Source organism: Fusarium odoratissimum (genome assembly GCF_000260195.1).
Source record: "Fusarium odoratissimum NRRL 54006 unplaced genomic scaffold supercont1.7, whole genome shotgun sequence".
Lineage (NCBI taxonomy): Eukaryota > Fungi > Ascomycota > Sordariomycetes > Hypocreales > Nectriaceae > Fusarium > Fusarium odoratissimum.
The window spans coordinates 1240961-1259350 of NW_022158693.1; the positions used below are offsets into that span (position 1 = coordinate 1240961).

Genomic DNA, 18390 nt, shown 5'->3' on the forward strand with positions numbered 1-18390 from the left:
ATTTACATGAGATAGTGTAGGGTAGATTCAAGCACTCAGTCCAATTACATCCTGAACTTAGAAACAATCCGTCTTCGGTTGTCATGCTGTTGTCAGCTGCCTTGCGCAGATACCCTTAGTTTAACGTGAGTTATGTAGTGGTAGTTGGGAGCCACCCTAAGTATGTATCTTCGGTTGGTTTCCTGGAGTGATGACGAGATCAAGATGAATTAGGCACTAGGCTGTGCGAAAACAGCAACATACCTAGGTTAAAAAATGAGTACACTAGAAAACTCCTGGATCATGTCGTTGAAAAATATTGACGAATGCTCTCGGCTCATAGAGTATCAAGGGGCCATCAAAGAACAGATCTTTTAGAAACCCTATCTAAATATATATACAGATTCGCTACAGCTACAATCCATTTCCATGGTTTTCAAGGTCTGGGACGAGGTCACTATTCAGTTCCTAAAATAGTTCGAAGAGCTCTTCAAGATCTTGCTTCCTCTAACTCGAGCTCAAGCTGGCGGATGCGCTCACTCTGATCCTGGGAGCCAGAGCTAACCTTACGCTTGAGAGCCTCAACTTCAGCGGTGAGCAGGGTGATCTGTTGGCTCTGGGAGTTGATAAGCTTTGTCTGGCCTTCGATTAGTTGCTTGATCTCCGCAAGAGAAGAGTCACTACCGCTGGGGGCGGAGGAGACAGCTCGGGGGGCTGAAGATGTGGGAGGCGGAGCCGCGGACGCGGCGGCAGCAGGAGTCTTAACTGGCGAAGAGGGCTTCGCGACGGTGGAAGGGGAAGGAGTGGAGGCAGTCTGCGGTTGAGCAGGAGGAGTAAATTTTGCAGGGACAGCTTGACGCTGAGCAGGCCGCGAAACCTCCTCGAAGCTGGAAGCGTCATCATCATCATCCTCCTCCTCCTGCTTGTCCTGGTATCTGGAAGCCATAGCAGAGATTGATCCCTTCTGTTCACTCATAGTGGGAGGAGGAGATCGCAGTGCCGGCGCTGGCTTGGGTTCTTCCTTCTTGGGCTCTTCCATCTTTGGTGCAGGCTTCTCAGTGACAGGAGAGGGAGCTGCAGGAGCCTTGTAGTCAGAGGCGATCTCCTTGGGCGCAGTGCCGTCATAGACGCTCTCAAGGTCAATCTTGTTAGGAATGGCAGTCTTGCCATCGAACCATTCCTGAGCAGTCGCAGCGGGCTTGGTACCAGTGGCAGGAGGGAAAATATCAGCCTGGAAGGTCTCAGCGCGTCGTGGCACAGTGAACGAGATAGGCTCAATATAAGCGTCGTTAACTGTTTTGTAAGCCCTCATGACCTCATTCTCGTGGGTCTAGAACTGTTAGTAAACGTGACACTAGATTCGATGCAAGAAAACCGTACATTGATGCCTCGTCGGGGCATAAAGGCAATGCCGCGTTGAGGGTCGCCCGATTTGTACTCGCTGAGGAATTCGAACTTGTCGTTCTCGTATTCAAAGTATCGAATGTTGCCATCGCTGAGCAGCGTCAGTAGTGTCGCGAAACATGCAAACAGATGGGAACTTACCCCTTGCCAGCAAGGTACAGGCAGTTTGAACCATCATCTATCACGTATTTAGCACTGGCGCAGCCCGAACAGTGGAGGATAGACCTTACCCCAGAAAGGCATGCAGACACCAGAGATGGAATCCAGCATGGTGAAGCCGCCAATGGGCTCCGTCCTGCCAGGCTCCCAAAGAGCTATTTGTCGTTCACTCATACGCGAGAAACCAGTCGTCGCGAAGCGATTATGCTCTCCCAGCCAGACAGCACGACTGTTCTTGGCACCACCATGGCCAGGGGCTTCGTGAACGGGTTTCTCCTGTCGGACATCCCACACCCGAATCTTCTTATCTCGCGAGGTGGTAACGAGCATGCTGCCACTGGCATTCCATGACAGACTCTGGACGATATCGTTGTGCTTGAGAGCAAGAGGCGACTGACCGGTGCTAACATCCCAAAGCTTGACCGTGAAGTCGCCAGATGCAGAGGCGAGAATGTTTTCGGCCGCAGGATTGAAAAGAACCTGTCCGACCTTTCTGATCGGGGATTAGTGACTTGACTGACAAGCGACAATATTATGAGACCAACCTGGGGTGGCCAGCAAGCTTGCTCACGGGTGCGACATCTGTAATTTCCTCGGCGTCGGTATGTAGCGTAAAGCCTTCGGGAACCTCCCAAATAAACACCTTGCCATCATCGGATGCAGAGGCGATGATGTTGTCGTGAAAAGGGTTCCTTGAATTATCGTAAGTACCCACGCAGCTCAGGGGCCCATCAATGGGAATGCATACCAGTCAGTGTCGAGTACCGCAGCAGTATGACCACGAAACAGTGGAATCTGGTCGGGGAGTTTTCCACGCTCGTTCAGAGGAATAACAGCGAATGCGCCGCCACCGGAGGCATCCCAATTGACTGAGAGATACTCGGGGTTGACCTAAACGAAACCAACCACCCCCTAAATCAGCGCGCCGAACTCTCTAGTTGAAAGATTGATTGCACCACGCGCCGCGATGCAGTACGACGCACCTTGACCAAGTTTGTGTCCCAAGCATTGCGACTGATATGAAGGTTGTCGTAGCAAAATTCCTTTCTTGTGGACTTTCCAAAGACGTGTCCTGGTGAGCAACGTCAGCATAACGAATCTCGGCGCGGACGGTTTGCGCCAGCACGTACGATACTTGGACGCCCGTACAAAACGGCCAGCCATGGTGATTTATAGTGGATTGAGAGCAGATTAAATGGAATGACGGTGTATGAGGTGACAAGAGGTTGTTATATCGAGGATCGATTGAGTCGCTAAAGGGTCAACTTGGCAACGATGCCGTGGTTGTAGCTGGGAAGGTAAGATGTACTAATACGGGGTGAGGTTCTGTAGCTAAGGTGTGAGCCACTATAAATTGCGCTGCGCCTCATAAGCTCCCTGCTAGGATATCCAGGTGGGTCGTGCCACTCAACATCGCTCGCATGAACGTGGATACGTGTTGTTCGTGGGTTGTCACGTGCAATCATCTACAGCATCCCCTCACGATGAAAAGATCTGGCCAAGTACTTCTTTTTACACGTAGTGACATTTTAGACGATTCATTATAATCCCATGCTATAAACTGAAATCCCTTGGCGCGGAAGCGCCTATTACCCCAAGAAACAAGTGAAACAATGATAAGCCATGTCCTCGCCGACGCCTTGTAAGTGCATAAACGGCCGATGCTCCCAATTTCCTCAGTCAAGGATACAACAGCCCCCCAACTCCAATCATATTACAACGTCAAGGTAGTACCCCATCAACCGTCAACCATATAAACCAATATCAGAGGAATGGAGAACAGAGACATCTATCATGAATATCCTGCTGGTCCTGAACGCCTGGTCCAGGTAGTAGTGTTACGGCGTCCAGCACCTTGTCTCATTTTCGTCTCCGTCATAAGAGCTTGCCTAAGAGACATCGTGTCTTAGAGGAACATACTCTTAGGTCGTGAGTTCACTCGGCGACCTGATGCTCGGCGACGTAGTTGCTCTTCTCGTCGAAGAACCAACTGACACCACTTAGCCTTTGCTCGCTGATTTGAAGAGTCATCATCTGGATTGTCACGTCCAACAACGTCAGTGAGGACCTTCATCCAGCCTTCCTTGTCTGCAGCTGTGTCTGCGTAGAAGTCAATGAGTTCACCGTTGTTGAATCGGATACGGAATCCTTCCTCGACAAACATGTAACCTTCTTCATCTTCCGCAAAAGCAGATCGACGTCGTCGACCCCCCCTGCCAGTGGTCTCCTTTTCTGTTAACGCTCGGCGATCGTCGATTAACCGCTTGGCGTTGGCCAGGTTGATTGTAGCTCGAGGTTGACGAGTTGCCTCATGATAAGCAGTGAGCTTGGTACCCACAAGCTTGAAATACCTGCGTCGCCAGTACTAGATCAATGTTAGTTTTGATGAGAGAATAAGAGCAGGTGACTATGAACTTACAGGACAATCACCACCTTGTTGACTAAGGTGACCCTCCCAGTTGCGAGACATTCTCTCCTCTGCTGCCTTGAGCTCCCGGATGCATGAGTTCATACTCTTGGGCATATCGTCGTCCGTAGCATTCTTAGGGCGAGGAACAAAGAGGAGCTGGAGCTCCAACTTGCCCACCTTGTAGGGTGCACGTCTGACAACGGCCGTGTTGCCACGCTTGCTCTTGACACTGGACGCAAATCCAGCCTCTTCTGTGGCCCATTCATTGAAGCAAGCAACTTCAGCCATATAAGGGCGACCAAAGCACCGACTCTCATGTTCTCGAAGACAAACATAGGCGCGACCGAAGCTACCGTCCTCCGCAGCCAGAGGAGATAGAAGCTCGTAAGCTGTGGGAGGTCCAGTGCGCTGCTTGGCCTGGGCGTCCTTCTGTTGCTGTACAGCTCGTTCCTCTTCTTCCCGCTGGCGGAGCTCCAGTTCTTTGCGTTTCTTGGGCGATGCGAATACCCTGCTGAAGGTCGAGGTTTTGTGCTTATGAGTCTTGACTGTAGGTGGCGGCGGCTTGACACGCTCAACGGGTTTCTCGAGCTTAACGTTGAGGGTCAGTTGAAACTCGAGGTCATTAGGCACGACGAGCTCAAACTCCTGGCCAATTGGAGCATTACGTGCTAGCTCAAGCCATGCTGTAGTCACACAATGTACACCGTTATCGAGGGTGAGACTGAACCAAGTTCGCTCATCTGCTTCTGTTAGACGTACCCTTGACCATTTAATGACTGAAACTCACTTCTTGGAAGAGGTAGGTCAAGATCTTTGACACCCATGACCTTGACGAATAGGCGGCCTCTCTCTCCGCTTTCTGGCGTTGCCATTTCAAGTGTCAGGTCCTCGTCGACAGGAGCATGACTGACAGCTGTTGCGTTACTTTCTTGACCGGGCATAGGTGGCACAGGTCCAGTGCTGCCGCCAACACGCTTCCGCACGCTTCTCTGGCGAGGCTTACCGTTCCATGGCTCAACAATGCATGACATGGGCCTATCCTCCTTAACAGGAGAATTTCCAACGGATCTGGCAACTCGGAAGTCTTCGGTATCCTTGTCACTCGCAGTAACAACTTTCGTATTTTGTCGCATGAGGTAACCGCGCTGACGACGAGATGTTACGTTAGCATTGAGTCCTTCAGCAATTTGTTGTTGGGCTTTTGCTGCAGACACTTGTCTACTGGGGCTATTGTGGGTTAGGGGTTGAGTAAAGAGATCGTTGTAAGCCACCTTTTGTGCCTCGATGACTCGCTCAAAGTCTTGGTCGAGGCTGAGACCTAAGTCAAGATCCAATGTCAAGCTGCGGTTCTTGAAACTAGGATGACGGTTGATGAATTCGTCACCAGTGAGCAAGAGTCCGTTATTGTCCTTCGAGAGGCGCTTGCTATGCTTGTCGGGAATCGGAGGGACATCGGGCACCTCCATGCTCACTTGTCGGCGAGCCTCTCGCATAGCACTAATGTCTGAGGGAGTGTTTGACAAACGAGTCTTAAGCTTTGAACCTGGGGCCTTGATGGTGGCAGATCGCTCGGGAATAGTGGCTTGCTCAGGTTCTTCCACACGGACAGGAATTGGGTGGTGAATAACCGAGTCTGGTGTGCTGGGGCAGTCATCGTCATATTCGTCTTCAGGATCACCCCATCCAGTACCATCATATTCAGGCTTGGAGAGATGCTCAGGGGTGAAAGGGCGCTGAAGGTAAGCATGAGCATCAGCCATTTTTGGAGCCTCAGGCTCCTTGGCTTCTTTCACAGGCTCTTCAACCACCTTGGGCTCCTCAGGCTCGGGGAGCATATAAGACTCGAAATCTCTCGAGAAGGAGGCATCTTTGTCGCCCGAAGCAAAGTCTGGCAACGATGAAACGCTCTCGTTTTGTGTATGAGTAGGTCTAGGTGTCATGACCTCCTCTCGGAGGTCATCGAGCTCTGGACTTTCCTTTCTTGCCTCCTCCTGGACTTCCTCAGGTTTGGCTTGTGCCGGTGTAGGTTCCTGCGACGAATAGTGACTGTCACTATCACTGTCAGCTGGCAGTTCCAGCCTGGACTCCTCTTCATCGAAATCGACGTCTGAGTCCTCGTAAAACTCAATCTCGCTCTCAGGCATTCTTCTGATGATGACACTACCTTCTTCTTCCTCTTCTTCCTCTTCTTCCTCCTCATCGGACATATCATGCAAAGAGTCCTCGGTAGACGGAATAGGCACATCAGGGTCTGCAGGAACCTGCCTTTCAGGGCTTCTGCTTGGACTCCTTGAGGCGGGAGGTGAAGAGAAGATGCAATCCTTTTCTTGATCGGATGTCTTGTTATTACCGTTGACCTTTCGCATGATGGAGTCCCGGGAAATACGCGGAGGTAATTGATAATCATCAAGGGCCGACATGTCGCCAACAACGTCATCCTGTTCTTGAAGAGCATCGTTGAAGCTTGTTGTTGACTCAGGCTCAGAAATTGGGCTGCTCAATCGTTCGCGGCCATTAGCTCTACGAAGGCGGCGCTCACGCTGCTGCTCAGCTGCTGTCTTGCCATCGGCATCATCCGACAACATCATGAGTCTCAATCGCTCCTCAAGCGACATCTTGGCATTGCCAATGCTATGGATGTCTGACTTGCTTGTGGTAGAGGCTTGAGGAGGAGATGGGAGATTTCTGTTAGACCCAAGCATTCTTTCTGCGGTTGCTGACAGACTTGGCGATGCAGGTGAAGAGGGCGCAGAGTTGTTGCGGGAATGGCTCATAAAACCAGGAAGAGGCGGTAGAGGTCGATGCTCCCCGTTTGAAGTTGTAGAGTCACTTCGAATATGTAAAGGACGACCAGCCGTGGCAGCAGAAGGTGTACCCTCAGGCATGGGACTGTCACTATACTCACGAGGCCCATTGCGGTTCACCATGGGACTATCGCCTCTCCAGTCATCAGGCCCAACAACGGGAGTTTTGTCTGTGTCTTCCAGAGAAGCGTCAAAGCTATCGCCCTCAAGATCAACGCGGCCAGGATCATACAGGACGTCATCCTCATCCTCATCATACTCGATTGACTCATAGCTTCCCTCACGAGAGTTGGTGCCGATAGACGACAGATCGGGAGTTGCCATCTCATATTCGTTGATCTGAGGAGGCGCGGCATCAAAAGTCACACTTTTTGCGTGGCGACGTCCCATCGGATGATCATCATCCTCTTCGGGTGAGCCAAATGACCAAGTGTTCGTCTCCATGTCAAAGCTGTTCTTGAACCTTGAGTGCGAAAGGGAGGACTTTGTAGGCGATACTTGATCTCGGCTGGGCGTCAGAGGACGATTCGGTGAGCCGGCTGTCTGAGTAGACGACTTTGGGCTGACGGCGGGAATAGTCATCGCGCTGTCACTCCGAGAATGGCCAAAGATTGGGCGCTCGATAGTCGAGGAGCGGAAGGATCCAGTCGACCCAAAGGCGTTCCCTTGGACCTTAGCGAGGGGTCTTTCGATCTGAGGGATTCGAGTGGGATCATATTCCTGCTTCTGTTCGAGTGCAAGGATGTTACTGTTCCTCACCCGAGACGCTTTCTGAAGACGCTCAATCGAAGAGCGGCGGTTTGGTGATGGTGACCCAGATCCGTATAGGTTTTCAGAGTTGCGGTTTTGCCAAAACAAACGAGGAGATGTCACTGATTCCACGGGTGAAGGTTGGAATGGTGACGAGTCGGGATTTCCGGGGGACTTCTGCATGCTATCAATACAGAAGGCCAAACATGAGTTGGCGGTCAGCCGACGTACCTTGGGAGAACCAGTAGATTGTCTATGCCAGCTGGGAGAGTTTCTTCTCATCTCTGTCGGTGAGAGCTCCGACAGCGGGCGAGGGATTCCACTCGCCATGGTGGATGGACCTTTGGTTGGTGTAGTTGTCTTGTTGATTCGTAAGGGATGCACCTGAGATCTAGTCAGAGACATTTTGCCCGAGAATCAGGGCGAGTGGCACGGTCTACATACCGATTCAGTAGCCATGCTACAGTAGTGATGGGTAATTTTGTCGCAAGTTGAAGTAAGCGACTATCAACGCATTGGTATGCGAGTCCACTATACACAAGGAAATGAAGCAGAGGAATGTTGCGACTCGGTGTGAAGCACAGCACCAAATGTGAATGAATGCAAGTAAGAAATGCGACCAATGTCTGCTGATAGAAGAAAGAAATACGCCTTGAACGGGCAACCAGACGACAGCTCTATCAAAGGCTAGACGACTCAACTCGACACAACTTTCACGAAGTGATGTTATGTTATGAAAGTCGGAGGTTAGAAGAGCGTCTTTGGCGAGTTGATGTGTTTAAGGGAAGCACATAAAGCAGCCCAAGGAATGTGCCTGATTGGACGATGGGAAAACAAACATGGTACGCGTTGCCCGGGAGACGTTGGTCAGAACCGAGCTAAAGTTGGACGTTGGAGACGCTAATCATCTTGCTACAATGCAGCAGGGTGCTGGAAACTTACCCCGCCCCTGTTATAGCGGCTCCATCCCCTCCAAGGACGATCCAGAGCTTCCCTCCACTACAAGGTAAGCCAGCCCAGCATCCCTTACAGCGTCGCAACAGGAGCACAGCTCATAGTCGCCATGGCAGCAGCGCAGCCAGCCGCACTTCAAAAGCAAATAATTGGTTGCTTGGCCCAGCATCATCCTTGACAACCTCTGCAACCCAATGTTTACATGAGCGCAGTGGTTGTTTCGTGCTTGTTGTTTTCCCCAACTGAGCTTCCTCATCATGACGTTTTTTTTCTCCGATTTCGTTTCACCCCTGGAGATGGGGGAAAACTCAATGGGGTCTGCTGCATCAAACTGCGAGTTCCTGCGAGTTTTCTGCAAGTTTGTGTAGCAAACCGGTGATGGAGTCTCCTAGTGGTGATCTCGCACCCGATTTCCTTTTTTCGCTCCTATACCTACCTTAGTACTAAAACCTCAAGATATCCATCCCCCACCCCATCGAGCATCCACCAGTCTTAAGACGATGCCTCTGCCATGTCTTGCATCACGATCTTCCCGAGCACCACTTGAGGCTATTCTGGCACTAAACCCAGCATTAGATAGCTCATCAGAAAATATATCCACATCTAGTTCTCTGTGCGCATGTTTGTTTCTTACTTAACGTTGTTGTTTGCAACAGAGTCTCACATGGTCTTTCCTATCTAATCCGCACTGACCTTTCGCTTAACCACGGGCCAGGTCTGGATCTTTGTTTTTGCTATTCGATCATTAATGTACATAGTACTCCGAATCAATAATATGATGGACCTGCATTACTTCGATCGATTCAATACGACGCAACCAGCCTTGGTTCCTGGCTGGCCGCAGCTTCTTGCCCAAGGCCTGCGAGGTTCTAGATTCCCACTCGCCCACTTTCAGGTGGGCATGAGAGGTATAAAAATGTTTTATCACTAACCTAAATTAATATATTGTTTATTTATGCTAGAACCTTAGGCAGAACTACGGAACATTTCCCATCATCAGCCAGAGTAATGCCAGTAATGGTAGTAACTTGGGTAAGTAGGTAATCCCCGCCTGCTTTTTTAATGGCCGTCACGAGCATACCTAGGTATCTTACACATTGTTGAATTCTTGTCAATATTATGTTACAGGGTAAGGTAGTCGACTGCTATGCTAGCTCTGATCGTCACGAAATACACTGGTGCAAGGTTTACGTATCGATATAGCTGCATGCAGCCTCACCAATATTGCTGCTTATAATTAGTTCATAAGTAAATCTATTTTCTTTCTAAATGCTTTGTTTCTTATTCCAAGCAACACAATCATCGAACTTGACGCCTGAGCCTCCGAAACAGTCCAATGCACTTCCAATTGTGAGATCCACCTTACCGTTGCTGAGCCTCTTCACATTCTCCAAGTCTTCAAGATGTCTACCACCTCCAGCATAAGTCACTGGAATCGAACACCATTCAGAAAGACGCTGCACAAGCTTCTCATCAACTCCCCTTTGTAGACCCTCATTATCTGCAGCATGGATCAAGAATTCCGCGCAGTAAGGCTCCAAAGACTTGATGGATTCTGTACCTGGTGAGTAATTGACTTTGAGCATATTTGCCGGGGGACTTACCTTGGTTGACTTCCATATCTGTGATGGTTTGCCATTTGTTCATTGCAACGAACCAAGAATCCTCTCCTCGACGTCGGCAGCTTAGGTCAATAACAAGCTTGTTTTTATCGCCGCCAAGAGCTTGCAACACAGCATCAAGCCTCACTTGACTGAACCGGCCCTCGGGAAAAAGGTACGATGTAATGATGACCTATTGGATGTTAGATCGTTCCTATGTGGTGCATCCTTTACTGTACCTTCTCTGCTCCCGCATTCAGCCATTCCTTTGCGTTCTTGTCATTGATGCCACCTCCAACCTGAAGACCACCGGGCCAGGCTTCAAGCGCCTCTTTAGCAGGCCCCTCATTTCCTGGGCCTAACATAATGACATGTGCACCGGTAAGATCATTGTCGCGGTATAATTGAGCAAAGTGAGCCGGGGGATGTTGCGAGACATAGTTGGTTTGAAGAGCCGACGATGTGCTGTCAAGAGTACCGCCAACAATCTGCTTGACCTGACCTGCATGAAGGTCAATGCAGGGCCGGAATTTGGTCATGATGAAGATGACTTTGAGTGATAAATTCAGGTTAAAGATCAAACTATGCAGTCTTTGTCCCACCCACCACTGGGTAGAAAATCGAAGAAAGGCGGGGCAGTTCTGAAGAATTGGATAAGGGTAGGTATTGGTTGTTGAACTCAAATTTAGAAGGTAGGTAGGTATACTTCGGACGCCTAACACTTCTATAGAGAAGGGCGAAGAAGATCGTCAGATGCATTTAATGAAGTATCATTCTGAATTAATACCCAGTGCTTCTGTGTTATTTCATATTTTCAGCGTTCGTGGCCTAGAGCCAAGTCGTACAGTCTCCCGCAACCTATGTCCAATGACCAACCAATACCACTTAGGAAGTTATACCCTGCACTCTTCTTATGAGAGGGAACTTGTTTTCTCATTCATCTTTTTTATTCCTTTCTTTCTCCTCAGCCCAAGCTTTATCAAGCTTCAAAGGAATGTATGACCGCACGCATCGACCGAATCCTAGATTTGCTTCATACCAGCCTCCAGTCAACATGAAAGTAGCCTGCTCATCGATGAGTCACCTCTCCAATGTGATTTAAATCTTCTTCACAGTGAACCCATATCTATCGCCTCGATCCAGAATAACTACTCGATTCTCCATCCCGGCTTCCTTGACGGCAGTCTCAAAGTCTTTGCGAGGAGACAGAAATACGTCGTAGTCATCATAATGAATTGGAATCGTGACCTCTGGATCCATCATTTTCATTAACTCAACACCTTGCTTCGCATCAAGTGTGACCATGATCAATGGCGCAGATGGCCCAGGGATAGTGGTACCTCCGAGGTGGATGAGCATCAGATCGATGCGCTCTTCTCGAAGCCATTTCGGAATTTCCTTGAGCTCATCCACAAGAAGAGTATCTCCAGAGATGTAAATCCGATAACCAGTTTGGAGCTTGCCATTTTCAACTTTGTGGTAACCCAGTTCGAGCATCCAGCCATTTGTTGGCGGAACAGCACCGAGCAAGTCGTTGACTGCAGCCAGGGGGCCAGGGGGAACATGTTTGCCAGGCATGCCTGTGACTTTGATGACGGGAAGAGGCTCACCAGCCTTCGAATCTTCGTTTTTGAGCTCTAAGTGGTCAAAAAAATCGAGTGGTTTGACATTGCGAAACGGCTCGTTCTTGGATGTCAAGCATTTATGCGCATGAGGCGTCGTGACAATTAAGAAATCTCTATTGAGGGAATCTTCTACCAGCCGATCGAAGTGATCTTCATGATAATGCGAGAGAAGAATTGCGTCTAGTGATGGCAGCTCATGTAGGTCAACCGCTGGGTTAGTTTGCCTCTGAGCAGTAACTCCAGGACCAAGATGAACGTGGTCACCAGCATGGAGGAAGTTGGGATCTGTGAGTAGTCGAAACCCTTCCCATTCGATTATGGTAGTGGCCGTGCCGATAAAATAGACATTCGCATTTTCATCGCCTTCACTCCCTCGAGGGTGAGTCTTGATTGCCTTTGGGAGGAGAGACTGGTCATCGCCACGAGTTGATTTATCCTTTAGAAGAGGTTGCCTCTTGGACAATCCTAAGCCAATTGATCCCTTATCCGACATGATGAAGCTTTAGGAATGGATAATTTGTTCTTGTTAATTCTGTTTAAAGTTATCTATTTATTTGGCGAGCTCTTGTCCCTACTTAAGTATTATGTAGATTTCACTTGATGACGCTTGTCTGGCGTACTTCACTCGTAACTAGCAATCAATCTCTCCGTTATTGCTTCAACATTAATAAACATCATCATAAATATCGCATCGAATTCAACCTAAAGACCAACACATATTACTTTATAAACTTAAATATAATACTTAAAAGTTTAATAATATATCTTAGTATTTTACTTATTATTGCTGGCCTCTAAGTAATATTTAAGATTATATAAGGGGAATGATTTTAGTAATATTAGCTCCTTTGTTGGTAGTTTTATTAACTTATATCTTCGAGGGCTTATTATATATCTAAAAAAGAGTCTCCTTATATAAGATCAAGGTCGAGTGGTGTAGTGGTTTATCACGTCTGCCTCACAACGTATGTGCAATAGCAAATACTTGGACGCAGAAGGTCCCGAGTTCAATCCTCGGTTCGACCTTTCTTTTAACATTTTTAGATCCCCCACCAAGTCGATACAATTCCATTTCGTGGAACATAGTAAGATTTATTACTCAGATATTTCTTTTATATACTTCTATTATTTTAATACATATATAATTGGCCTGTGCTATCCTGTTAATCCTGACTCTTATAAATCCAGCTTGACCATCAAGTGCAGGTGAGTATATAGCTCCATCTCGTGCCGTTGCCGGGATGACGTTGTTGAACTCATTTGTTTGTGCATAGGTCTGACGAGCCAATAAGATCTCAGCGCTGTCCATCCAGGCCGCGAAAGCTGAGGGGCTTTAACCGACCTGTACACTTATGATGACCCATTCTCGGGCATCAATATGAGATTTTTCAACCCTCAGCCAATTTGATCATTCATAAATTCCGTGGGAGACCTAGAGGTACTATTGCGACAACAATTGTGGTATGCGCCAACGCGACCTCTTCTGCGCACTTGCTATAGGCCTGTAACCTTGACCGACGATGCCAGACCGCAGTCCTTCGCATGATTCCCGCGATGAAAGCTCTCCGGAGCCAGAACGTGACCGTGACAGACCACGCGACCGTGATAGGGATAGGGATAGAGACCGTGAAAGAGATCGAGAAAGGGACCGGGAAAGAGACCGGGAGAGAGACCGGGAAAGAGATCACGACCGCGACTTAGACCGAGACCTGGATATTGATGGGGTTGTCGATCGAGATCTAGATCGCGACAAAGACCGCGACAGAGATCGTGACTACGACAGGGACAAAGACAGAGAAAGAGATCGAGACAGAGACAGAGACAGAGACAGAGACAGAGACAGAGATCGCGACAGACCACCAGATGATGCAAGAAACAGAGATCGCGACAATGGGAGAGACAGAGATGATGATCACGGAAGAGACAGGGATTATGCCAATGGGAAGGACAGAGACAGACTCAAGGATAGGGATGTCGACAGAGATAGGCGTCGCGAGAGCCGTGTCCCTCCGCGTGCTCCCCGGGAACCCCGCGATAGAGACCATCCTCCGAATTCTAGCAAGCGAAACAGTATCACCGACCGCCTGCTTGGATCGTTTAGGGCAGTTCGTGGTGAAAAGGAGAAGGAGATTCCAATTCCAGCTGTCGCTTCCTCAATTCAACGCCGGGCATCTTCCGCTGTTACCAAGGGTGGCCCAGTTCTTCGCATTCGCGAGTGGCTTGATGCTTGTAACGCGGATCACCACCACCACTGCGCCGTCTCTTCTGATATTGACATCACAACATGGCGCCCTACCTGGCTTATTGACGTCGTTGAGCGGCGCCTAGTCAAGGCAACACCCAAGGACCGTTATTTGGCTCTCAGCTATGTCAACGGTACCCAGCGCAACGGAGCACCGATGTTTACACATCTGCTTCAATCTAATGTGGAAGCTTTCCAAGATCGCCTGCCCAACCTCGACATGCCTCAGACTTATCTGGACTCCATGTGGCTTGCTAAGAAACTTGGAATTCGACACATTTGGATTGACCGTATCTGTATAACTCAGGATAATCGGGAAGAGATGGATGATCACATTAAGCACATGGCATACGTCTTTTCTAATTCTTACCTGACTATTGTTGCCGCTACTGGCGATGTATATACAGGATTGCCTTCACTTGATCCAAAGCGATCAACGCGCGGCCTTCGAACCACTGGTCGTACTCACCAGGAGTTGGTTGCCGCCTCGCCATGGTATACAAGGGGCTGGACTTTGGTTGAGCGCATTTATTCTCGGCGTTCGGTCTTTTTCTTTGAAGACTCAATAACCTGGGAATGTCACTGCGAGACATGGCAGGGGAGCCCAAACAGTGTGATGAAGAAGCTCAGAGGAGGTCGTCAAGAGTGTACGGGCGCTGTCCCTGATGCTGCGTTTGCGTTTCAGCACCCGCCTTGGCCTGATCTTGATGAGTATGCCCGCTACGTGATGGAATACAGCGCACGGAAATTGACGCTTGTCGACGACACGCTGCCTGCTTTTGCTGGAATCACACACGTACTATCTCGCTCTTTTCCTGGTGGGTTTATTTATGGCATGCCTATCGCGTTCTTGGACATTGCTTTGCTGTGGCGTCCGCATGCGTCCATTCGACGAAGAGCTCTCTCTCGCCCACCATTCCTCCCATCTTGGTCTTGGATGGGCTGGTGGTTTGATAACATTCCGGTCGACTTGACTTTGTGGAGAGCCGCTGCAGACTATGTTGAAGAGGCTCGCACCGGAAAGCGTGGTCAAGAGGCCAAACGATACCGGTCCGCTCACCCTTTCCGGATCAAACCTACCGTTACCTGGAGCTTGACGGACCGAGCCGCAACCGCCCCCGTTATGAACACCGGTCTTCAGTACCGTGATCTTCGGGGCCGTCGGAGCCCTAGTTCGGAGCTCCCTCCAGGATGGTCTCGCAGCGGCTCGTACTATGTTCACGATAGTGACGACTCTGCGTTGTTCAAATATCCCATCCCTGTCGAGGATCCTCCCGAGACGGGTGGTTATGAGCCACCTGTAGGCGAGCAAGCCTACCCCGGCCCACTACTCTCATTCAAAACAACAACTGGTTTCTTTGAGGTAGAGTTTCACACTACTCTCGCTCATCGCGATCGAACCAATCCACCCCTCGCCGTAGGTACCATTTGGAACAAAGCAAACCGATGGGCAGGTCAATTCCGTGCTCACGACGCATGGCTGGGTATTCAATCTTCCAACTATGATGGTGAAGAGCGCCTGGAGTTTATCGCCATATCAACAGCCACAGAGCGTCGCGGTTCGCATGTATTTGATAATGAGAAATTTGAAGAGCATATGGATGCAGATGAAATGATTGACTTTGTCAACGTCCTTTGGATCGAGCGCATTGGAGATATTGCGTACCGAAGGGGTGTCGGTCAGATCTTACTTAAGACCTGGGAGGCACAAGCCAAGGATGAGGTTGGAATTCTGCTTGGTTAGGATGACACTTGGTCAGCACGGAGTTGGAGTTTACGTTGAAATCTTGAAAATATGCCTTGGGTTGGAGTTGTAGGAAATTTGTCTAAGCCTGTTGCACTATCAATATGAGGCCAGGGTTCATTTACTTCAGGACCTTAGCTGAGAAGATTTCCATGGCATATTGTAATCTATTTCTTGAGTTGCATTTTTTTTTCACTTCGTGATGCTACCGATTGAATCGACTTTGACGACACATGGCTCAGTGCGGGACTTTTAACAGTCAAGAGACAGCAGCTCTACATTCCTTGTCCTCTGAGATGGTCTCTGTATAATCCTCGAAGTTGCCGACAACCAGTAGGCTCGGGCCTTTGGAATGACCTCCCTGTCTTGTGAACATACCCACACAGGTGGAGGCACAGATCTTTGGAGAAGTTCAAACTCTGAAATTTGGCTTTGATGTGTTAGATGCCCCTGAGGTTATTCCGAGGAGTATCTCTGCAGCTCTTGGGGTTACAGAATTGGATGCTGATTTCGTCACCTAGTTTTCAGAGACCGAGCAGGCCATGGCTAGTTGCTTTCGTCATATATAGTATGTTAATAATCTTGTTAGTCTAAGCCTCGCCACAGCCATCTCGGGATTGACTTTATCGATGATTCACTTTGACTGTCTCGACACTCAACTGGATTGTCACGGAGGTCCCAAATTCGAACAAGTCTCTACCAACTGACCTTTTCTACCATCCACAACCGCAATCGAGATTCTGACGCCAAAAATTTGGTTCATAAGAACACAAGTCCCTGGAAGTTATACGCCATGATGCCTGGTGCCAGAGGTCTGACAAATACTCCCAGGAGTCTTAATAAGGGCAGCTCTGCCCAGACAAACCAGGCACAAGAAGGGCCTTCGTTACTCCTCCTGGCCTTAAATCCTCAACAAGCTTATGCACGCCAGAGTATCTGCCTTCCTGGCCATTAGAGCTAGCGACGACTGATTTGCAACTGTTTAAGAAAGGCTGAACAGCAGTTCCTCATCAACGCTGTCCGAATTCGAGACCACGGAGACTTGAGGGAAGAACCTGTCAGGAAGAATGTCCTATAGGAGCTGAAAAAGACCAGACATGGAATTGCTGTTAGAGTCGGCAAGCCGCTTGACCTCGAAGCCTTTAGTTTTAACGAACGTATTATCTTAACACATCACCCTTAGGATTTTCATTTCCAGGGTAAAGCCTCCAACTACTAATATACTTATTACAGGCGTTATGGTCTCCTGAAATAAAGAAGATGATGGATCCGGCCAAAGCTACCAAGCCTGCCTGCGCTGAAGACAATGTACTTCCGGCAGTTACTGGCGGAGCCCGGGAAGAAGATACAGAGATTGCCTTTGGTGTGTAGATACTTTCCGATCTGATGATATTGTTTCCATTAGTGGTAGTGAGTCTCTTCTGGACGATACGATGAAGTCAGAATCTTCCCTCCTGGGCGCCCAATTTAATCTGTCGTGGACGCTTACAATTGAGGCAAGTCTGATTGATTTATCGAAAGTATAGCGATAGCGGCAGCGGCTTGAGAAACAAGAGCCGGTGAAGGTGCTGATCTTTCGAGGGATGTGAAAGATTTTGTGGATAACATTTGGGGGCCTCTTAGCTACCTTTGGATTCACTGACCAACTCCCCCCTTACAAAATCAAAGTTCTCAGGTGTTCAACTATTTTCTGGTTGGTATAGATTAGATATTATATTCAACTTTCGGTGTCAAGCGGCGAGGTATCACAAAAAAACTCTACCGTATCTGTTTCTGCAACACTGACCATCCATAATACCCAGAGGTCCAAAAGTCATGAGGATTAGGAAACCTTCACACTATGAGAACATGGAGAATTTGAGCTTAGTATTAGACTCATGAATCCTAGAGTGTATTGTATAGCCAGATCTATAAAGCCCAAAAGAATATATTTATAAGCCATTATGATATCATTCAAGGTATTATAGATATATGCACTTCCTTAGGATATTGCATCCTCTCTTACGCCGTAGAACCATGGCAATCCTGACTCAGGATTTTATGAGCCGCAAATAACACATCTGGATCGTATGACTCTTTATCTACAGGGAAGAGTCGCATGGCAATAGAGAGGGTCGTCCTTCGTGTAGATCATGGTTCATCATCGGACATTCCATTAACCTTTTCTTGTGTTTTCAGCCATACGGTCACAGGGTGTCTGAGGTTCACATGTGATACGGAACGTTCATGCGTTAGTGATTCGTGAATTCGCGAGCAACTCTTACTTTTGTGTTTCCTTCTTTAGGACGCTTTTGCTTTTGTGACACTTCATGTGCGTTACGGCTCCTTTGTTTACGAGCATTTTGCCTCATCTGAAGACCAGTTCACCTTCAAAAAATCGACATTTCAGAGGAAATTTGTATCTTCATATGCAAGGGAGATGCCGTGCGACTTATATATTGACTGTACGACATATAAAATATAAATAGCCCAGGTAGTTGAGTAATTTGTGCAACGCGCACTTTCCGAGGACATCAAGGAAATACCTGAAATATCATGGCAGGTTTACCACGGAATTATTTCAAGTGCTTCCAGTTCTGGGTCTCAAGATAAGGAGAATTGTCTAATGTCAGCAACTTTAATAGTGTTAAGAAATACAACAACTGGAGTTTACCTGAGGTATCTGACATTCTGGGTTGATGATTGAGCGGCTCACTGTGATTGGCTCACCCCCCCCCC

At 48.6% G+C, this 18390-nt stretch overlaps 5 protein-coding genes and 1 non-coding gene across 11 annotated transcripts; 2 read left to right on the plus strand and 4 right to left on the minus strand.

Annotated features, from left to right (window-relative positions):
• Positions 1-198: 198 nt before the first annotated feature.
• FOIG_05704 (uncharacterized protein) lies at positions 199-2879 on the minus strand. The gene is made up of 8 exons (XM_031204450.1): positions 2673-2879; positions 2526-2614; positions 2291-2433; positions 2088-2234; positions 1614-2035; positions 1525-1561; positions 1360-1474; positions 199-1309 (listed from the first exon to the last, which is right to left on the minus strand). The coding sequence occupies exons 1-8, from the start codon at positions 2704-2706 to the stop codon at positions 470-472; spliced, it is 1827 nt and encodes a 608-aa protein (XP_031066279.1). The 5' UTR covers positions 2707-2879; the 3' UTR covers positions 199-469.
• Positions 2880-3020: 141 nt separating this feature from the next.
• FOIG_05705 (uncharacterized protein) lies at positions 3021-8281 on the minus strand. Of its 6 annotated transcripts, none has more exons than XM_031204455.1 (6): positions 7951-8281; positions 7738-7890; positions 5224-7683; positions 4740-5097; positions 3962-4692; positions 3021-3907 (listed from the first exon to the last, which is right to left on the minus strand). In XM_031204455.1, the coding sequence occupies exons 1-6, from the start codon at positions 7963-7965 to the stop codon at positions 3449-3451; spliced, it is 4176 nt and encodes a 1391-aa protein (XP_031066284.1). In that variant the 5' UTR covers positions 7966-8281; the 3' UTR covers positions 3021-3448. The 6 variants fall into 6 exon arrangements, with proteins under 6 accessions (XP_031066284.1, XP_031066285.1, XP_031066281.1 ...); XM_031204456.1 differs by having other exon boundaries at positions 5224-7680; positions 7951-8276; XM_031204452.1 differs by having other exon boundaries at positions 4740-7683; positions 7951-8278.
• Positions 8282-9614: 1333 nt separating this feature from the next.
• On the minus strand, positions 9615-10707 carry FOIG_05706 (1-(5-phosphoribosyl)-5-[(5-phosphoribosylamino)methylideneamino] imidazole-4-carboxamide isomerase). Its single transcript, XM_031204457.1, has 3 exons — positions 10301-10707; positions 10065-10254; positions 9615-10015 (listed from the first exon to the last, which is right to left on the minus strand). The coding sequence occupies exons 1-3, from the start codon at positions 10598-10600 to the stop codon at positions 9726-9728; spliced, it is 780 nt and encodes a 259-aa protein (XP_031066286.1). The 5' UTR covers positions 10601-10707; the 3' UTR covers positions 9615-9725.
• A 253-nt stretch (positions 10708-10960) lies between these two features.
• Positions 10961-12212, minus strand: FOIG_05707 (uncharacterized protein). The gene has a single exon (XM_031204458.1). The coding sequence runs from the start codon at positions 12177-12179 to the stop codon at positions 11160-11162; it is 1020 nt and encodes a 339-aa protein (XP_031066287.1). The 5' UTR covers positions 12180-12212; the 3' UTR covers positions 10961-11159.
• A 399-nt stretch (positions 12213-12611) lies between these two features.
• FOIG_05708 lies at positions 12612-12712 on the plus strand. The gene has a single exon. It is a non-coding gene; the product is annotated as a tRNA-Val (tRNA).
• A 122-nt stretch (positions 12713-12834) lies between these two features.
• Positions 12835-15901, plus strand: FOIG_05709 (uncharacterized protein). The gene is made up of 2 exons (XM_031204459.1): positions 12835-12892; positions 12961-15901. Exon 2 carries the CDS (start codon positions 13207-13209, stop codon positions 15670-15672), a length of 2466 nt encoding a protein of 821 aa, XP_031066288.1. The 5' UTR covers positions 12835-12892; positions 12961-13206; the 3' UTR covers positions 15673-15901.
• Positions 15902-18390: the final 2489 nt, after the last annotated feature.